The 26,131-nt window shown below is 42.4% G+C and overlaps 1 protein-coding gene across 1 annotated transcript in view; it reads right to left on the bottom strand.

Annotated features, from left to right (window-relative positions):
* LOC126299555 (mediator of RNA polymerase II transcription subunit 16) overlaps nucleotides 1–26,131 on the bottom strand; it is a 319,626-nt gene that overhangs the window by 74,870 nt on the left and 218,625 nt on the right. Inside the window, exons 10-11 of the mRNA XM_049991550.1 lie at nucleotides 7,645–7,852; nucleotides 4,765–4,904 (exon numbers count right to left, since the gene is read on the bottom strand). Coding sequence (XP_049847507.1) covers nucleotides 4,765–4,904; nucleotides 7,645–7,852 — 348 coding nt within the window. The remainder of the gene's footprint in view (nucleotides 1–4,764; nucleotides 4,905–7,644; nucleotides 7,853–26,131) is intronic.

Here is a 26,131-nt window from a genome sequence, read left to right as displayed (position 1 = left end):
GAATCTAAGATACACTTTTTTTCCGGTTTTTGTAATCATTAAAACCGCCTGGCTTAGAATCGAGTGCAAAGCAAGCAGAAGTTCTTAAAAATGTCGGTGGGTGCCGCCACAACTAACTTCTGCCGTCGAATATACGTAGCGCTACACATGCGTGCTTTGTAGGCACAAAGATAAATACTGGTGCCAAAACCTCTGCGTCAATAAATAAATTTAAAAAAAGAAGGTGGAAGACAAGCTTTTTTTTCTCTGCGACGAGTTTCGACCGCTGCATTTTTATACATTATCCAACGAAGTAAATACAAATTCCGTATTGTTCATCTTCGAATGTAGCAGCATTTCAATGTACTACGAAAACCCGACTGGCAAGAATGTTTAGGATGTTTGTCAATATGGCCAACTCTACGTTCTGAATTTTTTCCTATCTGTGAGAAGAGATGGTTGCTAATAGGAACTTTTATAAATTGTGAATCACATGCAGTATTCTCGTCACCATAAGAATAATATGAATATAAACATTTTGCCATGTATTGTTTCGCATTTGCTGCTATCTCATTTCAATCCTGTCTGCGTAATAAACCACAAAACTAGAGTGAGACAACAGCAAACGCGGAAGAATATACATATTATGTCATGTTTATATTCGTATTATTCTTATGCTAAACTGTGATACAGGCAGAAATGAAGCGAGCCAATTGACTAGATTTTTAAATCTAAGATGACTAATTTCTGTGCAGAATGTGATGTACTAAAGAGGCGCTTGCACAGATTTTGAAACGGAGAAAATTTTTCGCTAAGCTGTCGTTCAGAGCATCTTCTATCATACGCAGTCTATTATTTGGTTCTTGTTGATCATTATCAAAGAAAGCAGCAGTGTAAGTAACAACAAGTAGCAGTCTCTTGCCATTGTTTCGCTAATGAGACGACTCCCCCCCCCCCCCCCCCCCTCTCTCTCTCTCTCTCTCTCTCTCTCTCTCTCTCTCTCTCTCTCTCTCTCTCTCTCTCTCTTTTTATTTGTAAGCAGCGGTAGTGCGCACAAAAGCAAGCCATGTAACGATCGGCGACAGGCCGTAAACACGCAGTATCAGAGTACGACAAACAATGCATGACACAGTACAGTAATGCATTTTCAGCATAGAGTGACGTAAACATCTATAACAAAGAAAACTGTGCTTATCAGATCAAAGAAAAATTTTTTTCTCTGCGACGAGTTTCGACCGCTGCATTTTTATACATTATCCAACGAAGTAAATACAAATTCCGTATTGTTCATCTTCGAATGTAGCAGCATTTCAATGTACTACGAAAACCCGACTGGCAAGAATGTTTAGGATGTTTGTCAATATGGCCAACTCTACGTTCTGAATTTTTTCCTATCTGTGAGAAGAGATGGTTGCTAATAAGAACTTTTATAAATTGTGAATCACATGCAGTATTCTCGTCACCATAAGAATAATATGAATATAAACATTTTGCCATGTATTGTTTCGCATTTGCTGCTATCTCATTTCAATCCTGTCTGCGTAATAAACCACAAAACTAGAGTGAGACAACAGCAAACGCGGAAGAATATACATATTATGTCATGTTTATATTCGTATTATTCTTATGCTAAACTGTGATACAGGCAGAAATGAAGCGAGCCAATTGACTAGATTTTTAAATCTAAGATGACTAATTTCTGTGCAGAATGTGATGTACTAAAGAGGCGCTTGCACAGATTTTGAAACGGAGAAAATTTTTCGCTAAGCTGTCGTTCAGAGCATCTTCTATCATACGCAGTCTATTATTTGGTTCTTGTTGATCATTATCAAAGAAAGCAGCAGTGTAAGTAACAACAAGTAGCAGTCTCTTGCCATTGTTTCGCTAATGAGACGACTCCCCCCCCCCCCCCCTCTCTCTCTCTCTCTCTCTCTCTCTCTCTCTCTCTCTCTCTCTCTCTCTCTCTCTCTCTCTCTTTTTATTTGTAAGCAGCGGTAGTGCGCACAAAAGCAAGCCATGTAACGATCGGCGACAGGCCGTAAACACGCAGTATCAGAGTACGACAAACAATGCATGACACAGTACAGTAATGCATTTTCAGCATAGAGTGACGTAAACATCTATAACAAAGAAAACTGTGCTTATCAGATCAAAGAAAAATAATCAATCAATTCAAACCAGATGAAGCACGTGAAAAAGGAAGGGTACCCGTATAAATACGGACGGAGCGCCTGACGCATAGCAATGGCTACCTGGTAAAGCTTAACTGATAAGCTTACGACTCGAACCAAACTACTGTAGCTGTATCGTCATTCATTCGACCTAAATTGTCTCATATTACAGTGGAACAACTTTGTTTTGATTTGGAGATGCGGCCTAAAACTTTTCTCCCCCCTTGAATTTCGAGTCTCAAATTTCAGGTGCGGCTTAGATTCGGGAAATTTTTTTTCCTTGATTTCGAGTCTCATTTTTCAGGTGCGGCTTAGATTCGAGTGCGGCTTAGACTCGAGTAAATACGGTAGTCTTGAGGTATATGAAGTTAAGGAATTCTGCTATCTGGGCAGCAAAATAACCAATGACGGATGGAGCAAGGAGGACATCAAAAGCACACTAACCCTGGCAAGAAGGGCATTCCTGGCAAAGAGAAGTCTACTAGTATGAAACATAGGACTTAATTTGAGGAAGAAATTTCTGAGAATGTATGTATGGAGCACAGCATTATATGGTAGTGAAACATGGACTGCAGGAAAATTGGAACAGAAGAGAATCGAAGCATTTGAGATGATGTTGGAAATTAGGTGGACCGATAAGGTAAGGAATGAGGAGATTCTACGCAGAATCGGAGAGGAAAGGAATATGTGGGAAACACTGAGAAGGAGAAGGAACAGGATGATAGGACATCTGTTAAGACATCACGGAATGACTTCCATGGTACTAGAGAGAGCTGTAGAAGGCAAAAACTGCAGAGGAAGACATAGTTTGGAATACATCCAGCAAATAATTGAGGAAGAAGGTTTTAAGTGGTACTCTGAGGTGAAGAGGTTGGCACAGAAGAGAAATCAATTTTGTGGCAGGCCACATCAGACTAATCATAAGACTAATGACAGAAAAAAAAGAGGTACTAACATCATCTCCAGACATAGAATTGTATGAGACATGTGCAGTTCTTGTGCAAATTCAATAAGATTATGAAAAGGTGATCTCTTACACTTACGAAGTACTCTCAAAGTCCACAATTAAGTTAATCTACCACTGAGAAAGAGTGCCTTGCAATTGTTTTGACCATCAGGTCCAATCCTTTTTTTTTTTAAAAAAAAAAAGGGGGGGGGAGGAAGAACAGAGTTAAAAAAACATCTGGCTGACAGCAAGGTCATTGAGCAGAGATGGAGCACAAACTCGGATTAGAAAAAGAATGGGGAAGGAAATCAAACATGCCTTTCTGAAAGGAATTATCCCAGCATTTGAGGGGAGTAATCTATGGCAATAATCAATAACTTAAACTCGGATGGGAAGACAGGGATTGGAACCATCATCCTCCAGAATGCAAACCCAGTGTTCTAACCACTGTACCATCTTGCTCAACATATTTATTTGGCAAATGATTGACTGTCATGATGGACCATCATTCTCTATGCTGGCTGACTAGCCTGGGGGTCTATGGGATCGACTGGTGAGATGGGAACTAAGGCTTCAGGAGTACATCATCATAGTGGTACACAAAGGTGCATGCGAACACAAGGACACCAACTTCAAGGAATCTTATATTGGAACATAACAGTGTGGATGAAATCACGGTCTAATACTATCCATTATATGGACTGGGGAGCAGTTGTGAAGGTAATTGTTATTGTTATTTAACACACAATACTTTTGGATATTGTATGCTAAATAAAGATAACAAAATCTCAGTCTTCACTGCATTAAATGACACTGCTGTTGAAGAGACGGAGGATCCAGCATTGCTGAAAACCACACAAACCCTGAAAAATGAGGAGCTGACAAAAGAAATATTCCAATTAATAAACAGAATATTGAATAAGAGGAACTATGATTCAATGGAGCCTGTCATCCCAGCTCACCTACAGTCAGCTATTTTAAGTTATTTCCAAGATGCATTCAACAGCTGGTCACTTAGGATACATGAGGACTTCAGGTAGAATCAAACAAGGGTATCACTGGTCAGGTCTCTAGTGGTCCATTACACACTACATGAGCCATTACTTTCAGGTTTGGAGTTGACCGTAGTTGCAATGTGAAAATATTGAAGGTAACTCTCCCTCATTCATACACTTACACACATTATTTTCAGACCTTACTCCACCTCCATAATATGACTACACATTTCAAGAATGCGAGATGTATGTCAGGAAGGTTAGGAAATCACTTTATTCAACATTCACTGCCTCCTCTCTTCCTCTTCACACCCACAGAACAAGAGATTGTGGCCAAAAACTTTGTACCTGGTTCTAATACCTAAAGTTTTATGAAATGCATATCAATGTATGCTCTCTGCAAATTTCTTGATGTTATCAAAATTACGTCTTCAGCTTAAATGGGAGATATCAAGAATTTTAGGTACTCAGCCCATCTCTTCCCATCTTTCTTCCTCATTCTCTCCTTCAGTCTGAATACATAATAAATGAAGTATCAAATCTCCACACAAGTACTTGCTCCTAGTGCAACTACATACATTCCTTACAACTGTAAAAAATTTAAAGAAAAAAGAGGAAGCTGTTAACAGATTTTTGACTAAAAATATATTTTCTGTTCATTAGTTCAACATACTTGCCAAGCTTTCTGCAGGACCTTTCTCATGATTTGAAAGATCAGATGGTCGTAATAATGATTTAAATGCTGTTGCAACAGAGTGCAACATAAGTAGAGATGTGAGATCAGCTGCTTTTGACTGCCCATTCATTGACAACCTGCACAAATTAAATTTAGCCTTCGATATTAATTACATACTTAATAACATAACACTTGATCATTTATGAAAAATACTGCTATGGTAATGTCACAGTACATTCATACGACTGACAACTACAGGCTATTTAAAATTTCTGTGTACTCTGCAGTTTAATTGTGAACCCTCACTTTAGGCTAATTTTATAAAATAGAATCATGTTAATCATCTCATACAAAATAGATTACATTACCTAGGTTAATACAGGGTGTTTCAAAAATGACCGGTATATTTGAAACGGCAATACAAACTAAACGAGCAGTGATAGAAATACACCGTTTGTTGCAATATGCTTGGGACAACAGTACATTTTCAGGCAGACAAACTTTCGAAATTACAGTAGTTACAATTGTCAACAACAGATGGCGCTGCAGTCTGGGAAACTCTATAGTACGATATTTTCCACATATCCACCATGCGTAGCAATAATATGTCGTATTCTCAGAATGAAATTACCCGAAACCTTTGACAACGTGTCTGGCGGAATGGCTTCACATGCAGATGAGATGTACTGCTTCAACTGTTCGATTGTTTCTGGATTCTGGCGGTACACCTGGTCTTTCAAGTGTCCCCACAGAAAGAAGTCACAGGGGTTCATGTCTGGCGAATAGGGAGGCCAATCCACGCCACCTCCTGTATGTTTCGGATAGCCCAAAGCAATCACACGATCATCGAAATATTCATTCAGGAAATTAAAGACGTCGGCCGTGCGATGTGGCCGGGCACCATCTTGCATAAACCACGAGGTGTTCGCAGTGTCGTCTAAGGCAGTTTGTACCGCCACAAATTCACGAAGAATGTCCAGATAGCGTGATGCAGTAATCGTTTCGGATCAGAAAAATGGGCCAATGATTCCTTTGGAAGAAATGGCGGCCCAGACCAGTACTTTTTGAGGATGCAGGGACGATGGGACTGCAACATGGGGCTTTTCGGTTCCCCATATGCGCCAGTTCTGTTTATTGACAAAGCCGTCCAGGTAAAAATAAGCCTTGTCAGTAAACCAAATGCTGCCCACATGCATATCGCCGTCATCAATTCTGTGCACTATATCGTTAGCAAATGTCTCTCGTGCAGCAATGGTAGCGGCGCTGAGGGGTTGCCGCGTTTGAATTTTGTATGGATAGAGGTGTAAACTCTGGCGCACGAGACGATACGTGGACGTTGGCGTCATTTGGACCGCAGCTGCAACACGGCGAACGGAAACCTGAGGCCGCTGTTGGATCACCTGCTGCACTAGTTGCCCTCTGTGGTTGCCGTACGCAGTCGCCCTACCTTTCCAGCACGTTCATCCATCACGTTCCCAGTCCGTTGAAATTTTTCAAACAAATCCTTTATTGTATCGCTTTTCGGTCCTTTGGTTACATTAAACCTCCGTTCAAAACTTCGTCTTGTTGCAACAACACTGTGTTCTAGGTGGTGGAATCCCAACACCAGAATAATCCTCTGTTCTAAGGAATAAACTATGTTGTCCACAGCACACTTGCACATTGTGAACAGCACACGCTTACAGCAGAAAGACGACGTACAGAATTGCGCACCCACAGACTGCGTTGTCTTCTATATCTTTCACATCACTTGCAGCGTTATCTGTTGTTGAAAATTGTAACTACTGTAATTTCGAAAGTTTGTCCGCCTGAAAATGTACTGTTGTCCCAAGCATATTGCAACAAACGGTGTATTTCTATTGCTGCTCGTTTAGATTTTATTGCTGTTTCAAATATACCGGTCATTTTTGAAACACCCTGTAGGTATTTAAACAAGCCAATTACTTTGGTAAAAAGATGTAAAAAGGCTGCTCCGCATCCTGCATTGCAGATGGTGAGGAAAGAAGAGGTCTACAACTTTCCATACAGTTCACATTTATTTTGCACTAGAAAACTGACTGACTAATTACCTGGCAATTACTAACCATGAAAGATTACCCTTTGCTGGCACTCATTCAGCATGTGAACTGATCATGTGGATGTCCAACCATGACATATAGCAAAAATAAGCGATGAACTGAATCTAATGTGAGGCCTGCTCTTCCAATATTTCATAGTGGACATATGCCTCACCAAATTCTTTAGGCTCGGCAGGCTATTTCATTGGATATGGTTGTAGGAGTCCACATTAATTATGAGCAAGTTCTTGGGCTGACAGTATCTCAGTCTGGGTTAAAGCATATCCTTGAAATAATCTTGATTATTTTATGCTTTGTAGCTGATTTACATTAATCTTGATAGGAACCACCACAGCTTTATTTAGGTACATTTATTACACCATAACTGGTTGTTTCACAATCTGGGTTTGGTCGAATGTGTGTTGATAGCATGCATCTTGCCTTTCCTTACCTTCACTTTACTCTCATGCCAATGATCATTATAAGGTCTGATAATACCCCTGTGATCAAACACACCAAACTATTTCATTCATTGTGGTGGCAGAAGTGCTCTCTCTCTCTCTCTCTCTCTCTCTCTCTCTCTCTCTCTCTCTCTCTCTCTCTCCCTCCCTCCCTCCCTCCCCCCCCCCCCCTCCCTCCACTTACCAGCTATCCCATCTCTAGTTCAATCACTCATGAGTGTATACCCTTATTGATCCTATGAAAGTGAAGCACAGATTTACATTTTTGAAGATCAATCGCCTTCCATTTAAAATGTTCTATACCTTGAATTATACGAAAACAATACAACAAAATATAGAGAAGAAGAGTTTATAATAACCTGTACAAGGACGTCTTAATGTTCAGCTGTTTAATATAATAGAATTGCTGTATGGGTGCAGACTGGCGGTTAAAATTTTCTGAGAATCTTTCACACACAGCATCAATTATTTCTGGCCTTAATGATACCAGTACATCCCACCAGTCAAATCCTGTCATCATGCAGTACTCCAATAAAGTGCTGGCACATGAAACAGATATAGGACCACCTGAAAATTTATAAAATAAAGAAAAATTAATTTATTCAAATGAAGCAATATTTAAAAATGTCTATACAGCATCTCAAAGAAACAAAAATACATCTTATTATCAAGTGGTGGCTGAATGATATATGCAGAAAAGTACACATCGAAATACAGAGATACAAATATATTCTGCAAATCATTGTGCAACACCTGTCAAAGAGCATACTCTATCATGAAAAGTCACTCCATTTGTATTAATTTTGCATATGGATATGGAGCAAGTGAAAACTGGCTAACTGTCTTCAAAGGTACTCCAATCCTTATTTTATTCTCGTGATTCCTACATAAGACACACAATGCGGGCAGCACACTTTGTGCACAATTTAGCTTAAATATCAGTTCTCTGAATTTATCCACCATGGTTACATGAAAAAAATATTGCCTTGTACAAAGATGCCTATTCAAATTCCATGAGCACCTCTTTTATACGAGGGTTGTAACTTTAATAATGACAACTATTTATTTACAGCTCGTACAAAATAGATACATGTTTCAAAGCTTTACTGACCTTCAAAGTAGTCGACAGCATTTTGTGTAACCCATTGCCAGTGATGTGGAAGTCGTAGGATACTCTTAGCAGTGCCAGTTGTGTTGACAGTTCGAGAGGCGCGGTCTATTGCCCAATGAATTTGTAGCAGTTCTGAAGCGAATGCCATGAAGTGTTTCCTTCAGATTAGAAATCGAGTTGAACTCATGAGGGCTTAAGTCAGGGGAGTGCAGCAGTTGGTACAGCACTTAGCAGCCTCATCAGTCAAACAAATCAGTAACAGTTTGCACTGTACGTGCTTGAGCACTGTCCTGCAAAATGATGGTCAGGTCCTACAGAAAGTGTCATCACTTTTGTCTCTAAGCCGGTCGTAGGTTGTGTTCCAAAAATGAACAGCATAAGACAGAAGTGATGACACTTTCTGCAGGACCTGACCATCATTTTGCAGGACAATGCTCAAGTACGTACAGTGCAAGCTGTTACTGATTTATTTGACTGATGGGGCTGCTAAGTGCTATACTACCTATAGCACTTCCCTGATTTAAGTCCTCATGAGTTCAAGTTCATTTCTAAACTGGAGGAAACACTTCATGGCATTCGCTTCAGAACTGCTACAAATTCATTGGGCAATAGACCATGCTGCTCGAACTGTCAACACAACTGGCATTGCTAAGAGTATCCTACGACTTCCACATCACTGTCAATGGGTTATATACAATGCCGGTGACTACTTTGGAGGTCAGTAAAACTTTGAAACACTTATCTATTTTGTACAAGCTGTAAATAAATAGTTGCCACTATTAAAGTTCCAACCTTCGTACTTTTGTATAAGCTATATTTACAGTACTGCCCTGTAGCCAGAAATTACCTCTCCATCTCTTACATTCTAATTCAACACCCTACCAACAGCAATTCTGTTTTGCCATACTGAATAAACATACTTGTTGGACATGTTATTATGGTCTTCTCAAAATGCTTGCCTTTGATATCCGTTTGATTCAGAGACCTTTTTGTAGTGTCAGTATGCAGTGAATCACATTATGAAATCATAGTGCGCAAATTTTTCGAAAGACAGAGTTTTTTTAAAGTTCCTGTCTAACAGTATTGTTGACCCCCTCATCCCCTCCCCACCACCCTCCTGAGGACATAAGAGGAACATCAACAAAAGCAAAACATGGATAATGGAATGCAGCTGAATTAAATCAGGTGATGTCGAGGGAATTAGATTAAGAAATAAGACACTTAAAGCAGTAGATGAATTTTGCTATTTGGGCATAAAAATAATTGATTATGACCAAAGTAGAGAGGATATAAGATGTATGGAGGCAATGACAAGAAAAGCGTTTCGGAAGAAGAGAAACATTGAGCATAGATTTAAGTGTCAGGAAGTATTTTTCTGGAAGTATTTGAGTGGAGTGCAGCCATGTATGCAAGTGAAACATGGACAATAAACAGTTTAGACAAGAAGACAACAGAAGCTTTTGATATGTGGTACCACAGAAGAATGCTGAAGATTAGATGGGTAGATTGACTAATGAAAAGTTACTGAATACAGCTTGACCAAAAGAAGGGATCAGTCAATAGGACACATTCTGAGACATCAAGAGATCACCAGTTTAGTACTGGAGGGAACTGTTGCAGGTAAAAATTATAAAGGGAGACCAAGAGTTGAATACAGTGAACAGATTCAGAAAGATGTAGGTTGCAGGAATTATTCACAGGTGAAGAGGCTGGCACAGGATAGAGTGCATGGAGAGCTGCGTCAGACCAGTCTTCAGACTGAAGACCACAACAACAACAGAACTGTTAGAATTACAATTACGAATGGGTGGGGAGAGAGGAGGGGGAGGGAGGGGGAGAGGGGGGGAGGGAGGGGGAGAGGGGGAGAGAGGGAGAGAGGGAGAGAGGGAGAGAGGGAGAGAGGGAGAGAGGGAGAGAGGGAGAGAGGGAGAGAGGGAGAGAGGGAGAGAGAGAGAGAGAGAGAGAGAGAGAGAGAGAGAGAGAGAGAGAGTCACACTCACACTATTCTCGGAAGTGAGAGCTGGCTGAAACCTGAAGCAAAAAGATTCAAAATATTTAGCACAGCATGAAATGTGTATCAAAAAAACATAGTAGGGAGTAGTTTTGGTAACTCTGTGTTACATTTCGGTGCAAGTTGGTTTAAACTGCTGTTAGGTGTGATATCTGGTAAACGTTTGTTTGCACTCACCTTACCTTTTAAAATTATCTTGCATCCTACATTTCTGAACTTGCCGTAGTAGTGAACTTAATATATTAGCATTTCATATTTAAGCTTTTTTCCCAGTTTTTATAGATAATATCTGACCATGAGTGGACTCTGTGGGAGCTGTTGTAAGAAAGTGGGTAGTAAGATGCATTGTGGGAGTAGTAGCAAATGGTTCAACAGGGGGAATGTAGTGCCAGTGGAGACTATTAGGAGATGGGGGCTAATCTAGGAATGGTTTGCACCTCAACAGCTTTGGGAAAGAAATGTTGGTTGAGTTAATTAGTGGGAGTATAGTGGGTGGGTGTGGGGATACACAGGGTCAAATATCTGTCATCACAGGTAGGAGAAACAGGCCATTTTAGGATAAACCACGACAACTGGCTCCTCTCTCTTAAAATTATCTCAACAAGATTAGAAACTGCAGCACCATCTATGCAGGAAATAAAATGTACCAAACTAGAGTCTGCAAGCACCATGAAAATTTGCTCAGAATTATCTATTATTCATCAAAACGCACAGTCCATTAAAAATAAAGTACACTAACTTAAGGCTGTTACGAATGTGCAAGTTATTACTTTCTTAAAGGGTAGGGGACCATGTACCTATATCAGGGGTGGAGTGTAACATTATTGTGATAAGGTTAGTTGCTACTCACCATACAGTCGAGAGGCTGAGTGGCAGATAGGCACAACAAAGAGACTGTCGGAAAGTGAGCTTTTGGTCAACAAGGCATTCATCAAACATTGACACACATGCACACACGGATGCAAATGCAACTCACACACACATGACCACAGTCTCTGGTAGCTGACAACAGACTGTGAGCAGCCGTGCATTATGGGAGAGGCAACCGGATGGCGGGGGTAAGGGGGAGGATGGGGTGGGGAAGCAAGAGAATAGGAGGATACGAGTGGAGGACGGTAAAGTGCTGCTTATGGGCACATAGAGGGACACAGTGGAGAGAGGATAAGACAGCTAGGTGGAGTCAGGAGGTTAGATGGAGGGGGGAGGGGGGGACAGGTAGTAGAAAAGGAGAGAAGAAAACAGACTAAGAGTGTGTTGATGGAATAGAGGGCTGTGTAGTGCTGGAATGGGAACAGGGAAGGGCTAGAGGGCTAAGGACAATGACAAGAGGGTTACGGGAATGTGGGATGTATGAGGTGCGACAAAAAAGTAATGAGACCGATTTTCTTTGCAAGATGTGGCAACCCTGCAGGCTCGCGTATGCACAATATGTTTGACCTTGGTCTATAAGCTGCTTCTAGTCCAAGCAGCACATCGATGCAGCTGCTCAGTCATGTGTTGTGCTGTAATAAGTTAACACGTGTTTGTGTCTTTCGTCACAGAAATGGAACCGCATAATATTGCGCAATGGTATGCCATTTCTTTTCACGTTAAATTGGGTGAAAACGCAACAACTTACGGTAAGCTTCAGAAAGCTTTTAGAGAGGCGGTTATGTCAAGAGCTCAAGTTTTTTGTTGGCATAAAATGTTTAGTGAAGGCAGAACGAATGTTGAAGATGAAGACCGCAGTGGACGACCATCAACCGTCTTTGATTCCAAGGGAATTTTGCATAAAGAGTGGGTGCCTCCTCGCCAAACATTTAACCAATATTACTACAAAGAAATTTTAGAAAGACTTTGTAAAAGAGTTCTTCGTGTCCTTGGCAACATTGCTGATAATTTGATTCTGCATCTTGATAATGTGCCATCCCATACTGCTCTGTCACTACAGCAATTTTTAACCTCAAAACAAATTTCCGTACTACCAAAGCCACCTTATTCACCAGATATTGCTCCGTGCGACTTTTTTATATTTCCAAGAGTCAAAACGGCAGTCAAAGGGGCACCATTTTCAAACAACACAAGATGTCCAAAAAGCTGTGAGGAGGGTCTTGGAGGATATTACAGAAGATGAGTTCCAGAAATGTTACCATCAATGGGAGAAGTGCTGGAAAAAGTGTGCAAGTAGGAGGGAACTACTTTGAAGGAGACAACACTAAACAACATTTTTTTTCACATCAGTCTCATTACTTTATTGTCGCACCTCGTATTGCAAGGACTGTTCCTACCTGCGCAGTTCAAAAAAGCTGGTGTTGGTGAGAAGGATCCAGATGGAACAGTGGTTGAAATTAAGAATGTTGTGTTGGATGACGGCCCAGCAGTTTGTTGATGGCCATTCATATGGACAGACAGCTTGCTGGTTGTCATGCTCACGTAGAAAGCAGCACAGTGGTTGCAGCTTAGCTTATAGATCACATGACTGGTTCACACGTAGCCCTGCCTTTGATGGACTAGGTGGTGGTGGGAGTATGTAAGGAACAGGTCTTGCATCTAGGTCTCTTACAGTGACATGAGCTGTGAGGCAAGGAGTTGGGAGCAGGGGTTGTGTAGAGACGGACAAGGATACTTTGTAGGTTCGGTGGGCAGCAGAATACCACTGTGGGAGGGGTGCTACATTTCTCATTTCAAGGCACAACATGTGGTAACAGAAACCCTGGCGAGAATATAATTCAGTTGCTTCAGCCCTGGGTGGTACTGAGTCACAAGGGGAGTGCTCCTCTGTGCCCAGGCAGTGGGACTTTGGGAAGTAATCGGTGACTGGAAAGATAAGGCACAGGAGATCATCTTTTGTACAAGGTAGGGAAAGTAATTATGGTCTGTGATGGCCTCGGTGAGACACCCAATATATTTCAAGAGGGAAGCTGTCGCAGTGGAGGCATAGCCAGTGGTTGGTAAATTTGATATGGTCAGAGGTACTGATGTAGCCATCTTTGAGGTGGAAATCAACATTGATGAATTTGGCTAGTTGGGTTGAGTAGGACCAGGTGTAGCAAATGGGGGAGAAAGTGTTGAGGTTGTGGAGGAATGTAGATAGGTTTCCTTACTCTTGTTCCAGATTATGAAGATGTCATCAGTGAATCTGAACCAGATGAGAGGTTCGGGATTCCTCTAGTTCGCCCATGAATATGTTGGTACGGGATGGTGCCTTGTAGGTATCCACAGCCGTATCCTCGATTTGTTTGTAGGTAATGCCTTCAAAGGAGAAGTAATTATGAGTGAACATATAGTTGGTCATGGTGACTAGGAAGGAGGCTACTGGTTTGGAATCTGTTGAGTGTTGGCAAAGGTAGAATTCAACTGCGGCAAGGCTGTGGGCATTAGGGATGTTAGTGTACAGGGAGGTGGCATCAATAGTGAAGAGCAGGCCACCATGTCGTAAAGAAACATGAACTGTGGAGAGTCAGTGGAGGAAATGGTTGGTATCTTTTATATAGGAAAGTAGGTTGTGGGTAACAGGCTGAAGGTATTGGTCTACGAGAGCAGAGATTCTCTCAATGGGGGCACAGTACCTGGCCAAAATGGGGTGTCCTGTGTGGTTGGGTTTATGGACTTAAGGAAGCATGTAGAAGGTCGGAATGCAGGGAGTGATAGGGGTGAGGAGAGAGATGGACTCCAGGGAAAGGCTCTGGGATGGGCCTATGGATTTGAGGAGGGACTGGAGATCCTTCCGGATTTATGGGATGGGGCGACTGAGGCAGTGTTTGTAGGTGGACGAATCTGACAGCTGGAGGAGTCCTTCTACCAGGTAATTCTTGTGGTTCAAAACACCAGTGGTGGAGCATTTGTCAGCAGGTAGGCCAGAATCAATTTTTAGGTAGTGAATTGAGGTTCTTTCTGTGGACATAAGGTTAGTTTGCATGCTGAGGGATTTGGGCAATGATAGTGAAGCAAGGTTCGAGGTTATGAAATTCTGGAAAGTTAACAGAGGTGATTAGGGGCAGTGGGGGTGGATCACGATTGGATGGAAGAGTGAACTGAGTCAGGCAGGGTTCAACATTGGTCTTTGGATGAGTCTGATTGATAGGGTTGGTGGCAAAAAAAGTGTTTGCACTGTAGGGACTGGGGGAAGGAGAGAAGGTCTTTATCACATCCTGCACAACTGAATATGGGAGTGGGGCAAAAGGTGGGACCTATGGAAAGGACAGATACTTCTTAAGGGCTAAGGCTCTTGGAGGACAGCGTCATGGCTGTGTTTCAGGTCTATTTAGGTTCTGGATTCTGTGTGATTGTGGGCAGGAGTTCAGGGAACAGGAGTGGCACACATTTTAAAACTAGATCAGATCTGACCACAATTAATGTAGATAGACATTTTGTATTGTGAGCCACTTAAGTAACAAAGCTAGATGCTTATAACAAGCTAATCATTCTGTGCGTTTACTGCTAACCTCGTAGTAATGTGGACACTTTCTTCAAGAAATTAACTGAAGTCCTGGAATGGGTGTCAGGCCTCTCTGGGGGCACCACCTTGACAAAGCACTGTCCGTGTGGATGAAGAGGCTTGCGTATCCACGTGAAGCTGAGGGCTATGCCGAAGGTAAAGGACCTACTGCTGAAAAGGCTTCAGCTGATGGATCAGACTAAGAGTGTCCCACAAAGTCCCATCTTTCCTATCCACTCCTAGTCCTTACCCAATTCTCTTTCCCAAACCAAGGTGTGATGTGATCCATGCCGAGAGGTGCATGGCACATGGGAAGATGTGTTGTAAACGAAACCTCACGGATACTGAAGATGTGTTGTAAACGGAGCCTTCAGGGATACTGGGTAAGTAGCCTTACACTGTGCGGGGTATTCGTGGTATGGACAGTGTAGATCCTCAAATCTCATGGGACCAATATGGACACGACTAAAGAAAGTAAATTAAAACAAACTGAGACCTCAGACACTCAAACGTCGGGGTCAGGACTGACGGAAGGCACTCCCACAACTGAATTGGGGTCTAGACCTGAGCCAAAATTGGGAACTGTAATTGAGAAGTTGGACCAGATCAAGATTAAAGCCTTGTCTGGGGCCCAAAGGAGGAAACTACTTAGGGAACAGAGAAGAAAAGAAGGAAAAGAATGGCTTCCTAAAGACAATTGGAGGGAATTAAAGGGACTTGAATCTAAAACGCCCAAGACAAAAACTGTCTCCGGTTGAAGGGGATACACAGCAAGAGGATAAGGAAGGAATCTAAGACCCCCTCCACCCTGGATAAGGGAGCCCAGAAAAAACCAAGGCAAGAAATATGGAAACAGACCTATAGTACTGCAGTCTCGGTTTTTAAGATGGCAGTTATCCAGGAAGGCTATCCACTGGTGGTCATCACCTCGCAGCAGGAGGCACTTGTACAGATGGCCCTCTTTGAACACATTAAGGGGGACGCTGGTATACGACCCAACTTCTCGAGGGTCTATCTAGATAATGGTGCCCTCATTTTTCTCTGTGCGGGGGTGCAAATGGTGGAATGGCTTAAGGACAAGGTGTCCATGATATCCCCGTGGGAAGATACGAAGCTGCTGGTCAAGACAGCAGCGGAGCTTCTTAAGACCACAAAGGTATCAATATGGGTACCAAAGATACTTAAGGATGTCTCTCCTAAGACTCTGACAAAATAGGGGCCCAGAACCCAAAAGTTTCGACAGAATACTGGAGAGTGATCATCCAGAAGGTTTTACCAGAAGGACAGACCCCAGTGGTGGCAATAGGAGAGACACCCCTGAAGAGGATGCGAGAGCAAGACGTGAAATGTTTTCTACGGTTCTCGCAGGTCACTGTCAGGGTTATCAAAGACTTCAACGGCAACGATGGCAGCAGGACGGAGACTGGAGGTGCTGCAGATTAATCTGCAGCACAGTAAAGGAGCCTCTGCTGCCCTGAGCCACTGCCTGGGGAGGCAGGAAGTGGACATGGCCCTGATACAAGAACTCTATTTATATAAAGGGGGCGTATCAGCCCTCAGTGGCACTGGAGGTAAGCTGATTTATGCTAGAAATCTAAGAAACTCCAGAACATGCAGTTATGTAAGAAATGGAATTTCTTTCATGCCAATGATGGATTTCTGCTCTAGGGACCTAGTGACAATTAGAATGCATCAATGTGGGGAAGGTATCATAAGGGAAATTGTATTGGCCTCAGCATACCTTCCATATGAAGACAGCTCTCCTCCTCCTTTGGAGGTGAGGTGACTGGTAGAGGATTGCCATCAGCAAGGTGACCAACTGTTGGTGGGATGTGCCGCCAATGCCCACATCCTAGTGTGGGGCAGCAAAGACACCAACAGTAAGGTGAGTACCTTCTTGAATTTGCTTTAGCTAACAACTTTTGACAATGTTGACTGGAATACTCTCTTTCGAATTCTAAAGATGGCAGGGGTCAAATACAGGGAGCAAAAGGCTATTTACAATTTGTACAGAAACCAGATGGCAGTTATAAGAGTCGAGGGGCATGGAAGGGAAGCAATAGTTGGGAAGGGAGTGAGACAGGGTTGTAGCCTTTCCACGATGTTATTCAATCTGTATATTGAGCAAGCAGTAAAGGAAACAAAAGAAAAATTCAGAGTAGGCATTAAAATCCATGGAGAAGAAATAGAAACTTTGAGGTTTGCTGATGACATTGTAATTCCGTCAGAGACAGCAAAGGACTTGGAAGAGCATTTGAACGGAATGGACAGTGTCTTGAAAGGAGGATATAAGATGACCATCAACAAAAGCAAAACGAGGATAATGGAATGTAGTCGAATAAAGTCCGGTGATGCTGAGGGAATTAGATTAGGAAATGAGACACTTAAAGTAGTAAAACTGCTATTTGGGGAGCAAAGTAACTGATGATGGTCGAAGTAGAGAGGATATAAAATGTAGACTGGCAATGGCAAGGAAAGCATTTCTGAAGAACAGAAATTTGTTAACATCGAGTATAGATTTAAGTGTCAGGAAGTCTTTTCAGAAAGTATTTGTATGGAGTTCAGTCATGTATGGAAGTGAAACGTGGACAATAAATAGTTTGGACAAGAAGAGAATAGAAGCTTTTGTAATGTGGTGCTACAGAATAATGCTGAAGATTAGATGGGTAGATCACATAACTAATGAGGAGGTATTGAACAGAATTGGGGAGAAGAGAAGTTTGTGGCACAACTTGACTAGAAGAAGGGATCGATTGGTAGGACATGTTCTGAGGCATCAAGGGATCACCAATTTAGTATTGGAGGGCAGCGTGGAGGGTAAAAATCGTAGAGGGAGACCAAGAGATGAATACACTAAGCAGATTCAGAAGGATGTGGGTTGCAGTAGGTAGTGGGAGATGAAGAAGCTTGCACAGGATAGAGTAGCATGGAGAGCCGCATCAAACCAGTCTCAGGACTGAAGACCACCATCACAACAACAACAACAACAACTTGGAGGTCCTGAATAGGGGCAATGAACCTACATTCAGGAATAGCAGAAGGGAAGAAGTAATTGACATAACCTTTGGTTCCATGATGATGGGCACCTATGTCAAACAATGGCATGTGGTGTTAGAGCTATCCTCATCGGACCACATGTACGTTGAATTCAAGGTTGAAATGGGAATCAGACAGACCATGACCTATAGGAATCACAGGAAAACAGACTGGGAGACATATAGGAGGGACCTTGACTTAGGCATATCGGAAATTAAAACCTCAACAAGGAATCCAGTAGAGTTTGATGAAGTAGCAGAGGCTGTTACCTCTGCCATAGTGACCTCATATCAGGACAACTGCAAAATTACCAAGAAATGCACAAACAGGAGTATGCCTTGGTGGAATAACAACTTGGAAATGCAAAGAAAACAGGTACTTGACTGTTTAACCTTGCGAGACATAAAGGACAATGTGCAAAATACCGTGAGGCCCTTGTCAACTACAACCTTGCAATCAGACAAGCAAACAAGGCATTCTGTGAGGAAGTGGAGAGCACAGCTGCTCAAGCCAGACTTCACATAATCCTCACTAGAGTACCAACCAATCCAGCAGGGATGTTGAGGAAGGAGGATGGGGAATATAGAAAGACAGCACATGAGGCGCTGGAACTTCTCCTCAAAACTCACTTTCCGCAGTAAGCTCTGCCAGACAACACAGACCAGAATATGATTCCGGAGAGACAATGGTTCTCAGGCACTCAAAGAGAGGGCTGGGAATTAGCCAAAGAGTGTGTGGACTCCAATAAAATCGAATGGGCGGTGGGAACATGCCAATTGTTCAAGTCACCTGGCCCAGATGAAATCTTTCCAGCTCTCCTGCAACAGGCAGGAGAGATCCTCAATAAAGTCCTATGCAGGTTGTTCAGAGGTTGCCTAGCAGTAGGAATCATTCCCAATGCTTGGAGGGCAGTGAAGGTTGTTTTCATTCCAAAGCCAGGGAGAATTGATCATACCAAGGCTAAGGATATGAGACCAATCAGTCTGTCCTCCTTCATTCTCAAAACATTGGAAAAACTGGTTAATGTATACTTTGGGGAGATGAGGCTAATTAGGGCCTCTCTACATTCAAACCAACATGCATATCAACCAGGTAAATTATGCGAGACACCTCTCCATCAGCTCGTCGGGAGGGTGGAGAAAGCACTTCACTTCCAAAAATAGCTCTCTGCGTCTTCCTGGATATCGAGGGGGCCCCCAGCAACACGACCTATGATTCCATGCTAAGAGCAGTAGAGGTACATGACCTAGGGACCATTATATATAGAAGGACCAGGGCCATGCCTAGTGGGAGGAAGGTAGATGCTACCATGATGAATGACAAGATGGTAATTAACACCACTAGAGGTTTACCACAAGGAGGCGTTCTGTCTAGGCATTGTGGAATCTAGTGGCGAACGAACTCATTGAGGAACTAAATTCCAGACCATGCTTCTGCCAAGGATATGCAGATGACCTTGTCATAGTAATAATTGGAAAATTTCCTGGCACAGTTAGAAATATGGCACAAGGAGGCTTGGACATTGTGCAAGACTGGTGCATTAAACAGGATCTGAGGATTCATCCTAAGAATACTGTTCTGGTTCCATTTATGAAGAGGCATATCCAACACTCAAGTTGGAATCTAAAGCTCTTCACTGAAACTCTACCTGTGAAGGGGATAGTGAAATATCTAGGGGTAACCTTAAATGAGAAACTAACATGGACCCTTCACATTAAGAGCATCTGCTCCAAGGCGAAAAGTACTCTAGTGAGTACCAGGGCTTGTGGTACAAACTGGGGCCTAAGCCCCAGAGATATGCACTGGATATACACCACGGTGGTTAGTCTTAGGATTTCCTATGGAGCCATAGTGTGGTGGAAGAAGGTAGAAAAGCGGGTTGCTGCGAAGGAGCTTGCTAAGGTGCAGAGACTGGCCTGCTTAACCATAACAGGTGGAATTGCTGCACACCAACCACTGGGATGGAAGCATGCCTCCACTACACCCTTGCGTCAAGATGGAGGCAGCAGCTGCAGCATACAGACTTAAAACTGGCAAAAACTGGATCTCATCATGATATCCAGAATCACACACTAACATAGTGAGTGAGATAAATATAGTAATGGCTGGGGAAATGCCTGCAGACTATATAACAACATCCAACAACTTAAAGAAGTCTTACGATATAATAATTGGAAGAAGGGAGCAGTGGGAAGAAACAGTTTGACACTGTATGGGGGACACTGTTTGGTTCACCGATGGGTGAAAATCTGACCAAGGCGTTGGCGCAGAAGTGTACGGGGTCCAGCCAAGACTGGAGGGCATCATCTCTCTAGGAAAATTGGCCTCTGTATTCCAAGCTGAAATTACTGCAATCAGGGTATGTGTGAAGGAGAATATGCATAGGTGATACAAGGACTGTAACATCTACATCTATTCAGGCAGCCAGGAAGCCCTGAAATCACTGGCAGCTCCTGCAACAAGATCAAAGATTGTTGCAGAATGCCACAGGGCTCTGGTGGAGCTAGGGGGAAGCAATAAGGTAAACTTAGTGTGGGTCCCTGGCCACTCAGAGATCTGTGACAAAGAACAAGCCGACAGATTGGCCAGGATGGGGGCAACGACTCCATTTATTGGACTGGAACTTGTCCTGACAATCACCAAGGCTATGATCAAACTAGAACTATGGAACTGGCTTAGGAAACAGCATGTAGAATATTGGACCAATGTCCATAAACAGAAACATGGTAAGGTACTGATGCCCAAGCCATGCTTTAAAAGAAGCTCTGTAATCCTGGGATTGAACAGGAAAGAGATCAAACTCATGACTGGACTGATGACCGGCTATGGGACTTTCAAAACCACCTACACACAATGGGTATAACAGAAAAAGACCCTAAATGTAGGGTATGTGATGAGGGTGAAGAAACTGTATTACATCTAATCTTCAAATGCATGGCATTGGAGAGCAAAAGATACAGAATCCTCCTAATAACTAGACCTGAAGAAACTTTGTCAAACACAAAACTGGTAAAAGGACTACTTGGACTATTTAAGGGCATTGGTTGGCTTTACTAGATATAAAGGGAGTAATACCGCAAAATAAACTCAGTTTCAATGCGGGCTGTGGCAGGTTAGACCAAGCTGTTTTAGCTTCCCTGTCAAAATCAAATCAAATCAGATCAATGGGTCCCAGGCACCAAAACCAGCATAATAATATGCGAAGACATGAATGCTAACAAAGCTGTTGAGGGTGAAATTAAAATAATATCCTAAACATTTTGGACACTTTTGGCATGGCACAAATGGTGAACACTCCTATGAGGATATCAAAAAATTCAGCTTCAATTTCAGACTATGTGCTTACAGACATTGACAGGGGAGAACTGTAAAGTATTTACCAGAGATCTTGGCATTTCAGATCATTACTGTCAGATAATGGAGCTAAAGATAGGCTCAGTGAAATCTGCAAAACTACAGGCCTACAAAAGGAGTCTCTCAGATCATTATTACATACATTTTCTAAGGCATTGGCAAATCAAACCGAGGATGACGTGTATAAGGAAAGCAAAGTAGACGCTAAGTTCTCTAAGCTTTGCACACTGTTTAAATTAATTTTTGAAGTGACATTTCAAAAAGTAGCCATTTCTACTGCAGCAGGTAAGGAAAATGGATGGATAACTGCGGATATTAGAAAGTCCTAACAGACACAAATTTCTCATTTATTTGCAAAAGTGCTGCACTAATCCACAGTGCCTTGAGTATTATCACAGGTATAACAAAATATAGAGGGGGATACTGCTTGCGGCCAAAAATTCATTCAACAACAAACTAATACAGGGTGACAGTTACTGAACTATATGACTTCTGAACGGTTTGTGTTAGAGCGTTCAAACTGCATGGTTGGCGGAAGGACATGATGGATATTAGTATGCACATGTAGTTTGGTATGGCACCAAAGTGCACTTTCATTTGGATGGATTCATCAATAAGCGGAATTGGCACATTTTATGGACTGAAAATCCACAATTCGCGCTCAAGAAGTCTCTTCACTCTTAACGGGTGACTGTGTGGAATGCAATGACCAGTCACGGAATAATCTTTGCAATATTGCTTGATGGCACGGTGATTACCGAATGGCATGTGGAGGTTTTAGAAGATGATTTCATCTCTATTATCCAAAGTAACCCTTATTTTGACAAGATGTGGTTCATCCAACTCCATCGAAGCAGTATAGTGTTTGATGTCCTGGAGGAGCAGTTTGGGGCCTCATTCTGGCTCTAAGGTAACCAGTGGACACAGGCATGAGCCTCGATTGGCCGCCATATTCTCTGCACCTGAACACAAGTGACTCCTTTCTGTGGGGCCATATTAAAGACCAGGTGTACAGCAATAACCGCAAAACCATTGCTGAGCTGAAAACAGCCATCCAGGAAGTCATCGACAGCATTGATGTTCCGATACTTCAGAGGGTCATGCAGAATTTCACTATTCGTCTGTGCCACATGATCGCCAATGACGGCAGGCATATCGAACACATCATAACCTAAATCTGAATATCTGTGGTGATGTTTACATACTGAATGAAGTGTGTGCACGCTATAGCTTGTAACTAATTTACTTTTTTTTCATCTAGTTCAATAATTGTTGCCCTGTATATAATGCAGAAAATAAAAGCAAAGTGGTGTTGGATGTTATGAAACAAGAAACTGGAAAAGGTAGACACAAATATAACAACTCATAAATCAAAGATGGGGATAAAATAAAAGAAATTCCTCAGAATTAGCAACTTTGGAACTGATTATTTCTATGGTATTGTGGGGAAGCTGCAGCAAAATCTTCCTGAAACGCATGTAGTACCCACAATAGCTCACACAGCAAGCAAAATAATGTTGTTTCCCACAACAGAGCTGGAAGATAGGAAGACAGTACAACAATTACAAAATAAGTCAGCAGGCACTGATGATGTTCTTGTCTCTGTTCCAAAGGCATGCATAGATAGCATTAAAAAACATAATACATGAATCCTTCAATTCATGTGTTTTCCTGGAGTCTCTAAAGATGCACGAGAGTTGCCCTTGCTCAAGAAAGGTAATGCAAAAGGCACTGAAAACTGCTGGCCAGTTTCACTGTTGCCTTAATTCTCAAAAATAACTGAAGTAATGAAAGAGAGACTTAAGTTACACGAGTACATATCTCTTTAAAAATGAGCAGTCTGGTTTCAGAAGAGGAAGAAGTACAATATTGGCCATTGTAGAGTTCACAAAAGTGGTACTTGAAGCTCTTGCTATGGATGATTCTATTACAATGCATTTTCTTACACTGGTCAAGGATTTTGACACAATAAAATCCTACTGTGCCCGCTAGAAGCACTAGATATGAGAGGAACGATGAATGAGTGGTTTCAGTCTTACCTGGAAAACAGGGAGCAAAAGGATGAGATTGTTCAAAAGTCTGCTGATAATAAAATTTTAGTAAAACAATTTTCAGGCAAAAAATATGTAGACATAGGTGTCTCTTCGGGTAGTGCATTAGGTCCAGTTCTGTTCTTAACAAATATCAATAACTTTCCAAGCATCGAAACACATTGAGAGAAAGTTCTCTTTGCCGGCGATAGCAACATCATAGTCACTGATAAAACACAAGAACTCCAATTAGAGAAAGCAAATGAAACCCTCAAAGATGTTTACAACTGGGCAGTATGTAATAATGGAAAAAGAACAGTATGTGCTTCAGCATGAAGAGGAAGCAACTCCTTCACTTTAACCATCAATGATATGTAGCAAATACAAAGTTTTTAGGGATGAACACTGACTTTGTCAGCTAACATGGAGTGAACATACAAAGATACTGGCAAAAAGAATGCAAGGGTGTTAGCATCAGTTTGTAACAGCCAATGTCTCATGGTGACGTACCATGCACACATTCACTAAATTCTTAGCTAGAGGAATCTTGTCTGGAAGACTGAGGGCACAAAACACCGACACAGTTCTTAAAGGGCCAAAGGAATAATAAATTGAAGCAGTAGTTGGGCTCACTGTAAAGCGCTATTTAAAAAATTGGGAATCCTTACTGTGCCAATCTGTGAGGCACATCAGGGGAAGTATAACTCAATACTGCACTAACTCACTATGTGATCAAAAGTATCCAGACACCTGGCTGAAAATGACTTACAAGTTCACGGCACCTTCCCTCGGTAATGCTGGAATTCAATATGACGTTGGCCCATCCTTGGCCTTGATGACAGCTTCCACTCTCGCAGGCATACATTCAATCAGGTGCTGGAAGGTTTCTTGGGGAATGGCAGCCCACAGCCCATTCTTCACGGAGTGCTGCACTGAGGAGGGGGTATCGATGTCAGTTGGTGAGGCCTGGAACGAAGTCGGCATTCCAAGACATCCCAAAGGTGTTCTATAGGTGCTTAAAACATCAGTGTATGCCTGTGCTGTGATCGTGCCAAGCAAAACAAAAAGGGCTGCAAGCCCCTCTATGAAAAACATGACCACACCATAACACCACTGCCTCCAAAATTTACTGTTGCAACTACACACGCTGGCATATGACATTCACCGGGCATTTGCCATAGCCACACCCTGCCACCGGATCGCCACATTGTGTACTGTGATTTGTCACTCCACACAATGTTTTTCCACTGTTCAGTCCTCCAATGTTTATGCTCCTTACACCAAGTGAGGTGTCATTTGGCATTTACTGGCGTGATGTGTAGTTTAATAGCAGCCGCTCGACCATGAAATCCAAGTTTCCTCACCTCCCGCCTAATTGTCATACTACTTGCAGTGGATCCTGATGCAGTCTGGAGTTCCAGTGTGATGGTCTGGATACATGTCCACCTATCACACATTACGACCCTCTTCAACCGTCAGCAGTCTCTGTCAGGCAACAGACAAGTTCGGCCTGTACGCTTTTGTGCTGTAAGTGTCCGTTCATGTTTCCACTTCACTATCACATCAGAAACAGTGGATTTGTGAATGTTTAGGAGTGTGGAAATCTCACGTACTGACGTATGACACAAGTGACACCCAATCACCTGACCACGTTCGAAGTCCGTGAGTTCTGTGGAGCGACCCATTCTGCTCTCTCACAATGTCTAATGACTACTGGGGTCGCCGATATGGAGTACCTGGCAGAAGGTGGCAGCACAATGCACCTAATATGAAAAACGTATGTTTTTGGGGGTGTCCAGATACTTTTGATCACATAGTATACGTTTGTGTTGTTGTGGTTTTGTTCCTTAATCTTGTGCTCCGATCTATAGCCTTACTTTCTTGTTACTATGTTTTGGTCTTAGTATTACGTACACAAGCATTATCTCTGCTGTTAGTTTTCTTCACGTTTTCTTATTTTTAAGTACACATAACCATGGAAACATTTACCCAGGAAAAACAAACAGAAAACTCAAATAGAACAGATGCTAGACGCTCCATGCCTGAGCGTAAACTGCATTGGGAACGCCTGGAGGGGGTGAGGAGATAAGAGGCCTGGCACCAGCACCTCAGCAGACAGTTCGTCAGCGCACTTGATGATGGCAACATGGTCGGTTTCCAAAATATTGTGCTCGTCAGACACACTCAGCTGTTGACCCATGAACTCTTTCATCATGAAATACGCCCACAGAAATTGAAGAATCACATCACATACCTTTACAGGGAGGAGATGTATCACAGCATGAAAAGACTTGACAAGCTGCACCATAAGAGAGACCGCCATTTACTGAGTCCATTCGCATTCCTTATGAGATGCCACGAAGAGCGTGTGATGTCGAACTTTGCCAAGGTGAGCCATCAGATTGACTCAGTGGCAGCCAGAAGACTCAAGAAACACATCAGCCTAGCCATGGTCCGTGAAAGAATATGTTTTACTCGCTGGTGCCTAGACTCGACAGAGAACTTCTCAAACTACATCTACAGCAGGCCAACCAGGTCAATTCCTAGATGTGGGAATGGACTGATGGTGTCACATGGGCTACAGCAGACTCTGCACAAAGAAAGGCCACTGGATACCAGACATCAAAATTTGAGTGTTTATCAGAAGTCATTAGGGGTGTCTTAGTGTAAGCAGCAGTGAAGAGCGGAATTATGTTTTACATTGCAAGTGACCGACAGCAGTCCAGGATCATTAGTGGGTCTCCTCAGTATCTGGGCAGTGAAGAAGGAAACTTGTTTTACACTATTGGCCATTAAAATTACTACACCAAGAAGAAATGCAGATGATAAACGGGTATTCATTGGTCAAATATATTATACTAGAACTGACATGTGATTACATTTTCAC

Source organism: Schistocerca gregaria, chromosome X (genome assembly GCF_023897955.1).
Source record: "Schistocerca gregaria isolate iqSchGreg1 chromosome X, iqSchGreg1.2, whole genome shotgun sequence".
Taxonomy (NCBI): domain Eukaryota; kingdom Metazoa; phylum Arthropoda; class Insecta; order Orthoptera; family Acrididae; genus Schistocerca; species Schistocerca gregaria.
This window is presented reverse-complemented; position numbering and strand designations above follow the sequence as displayed.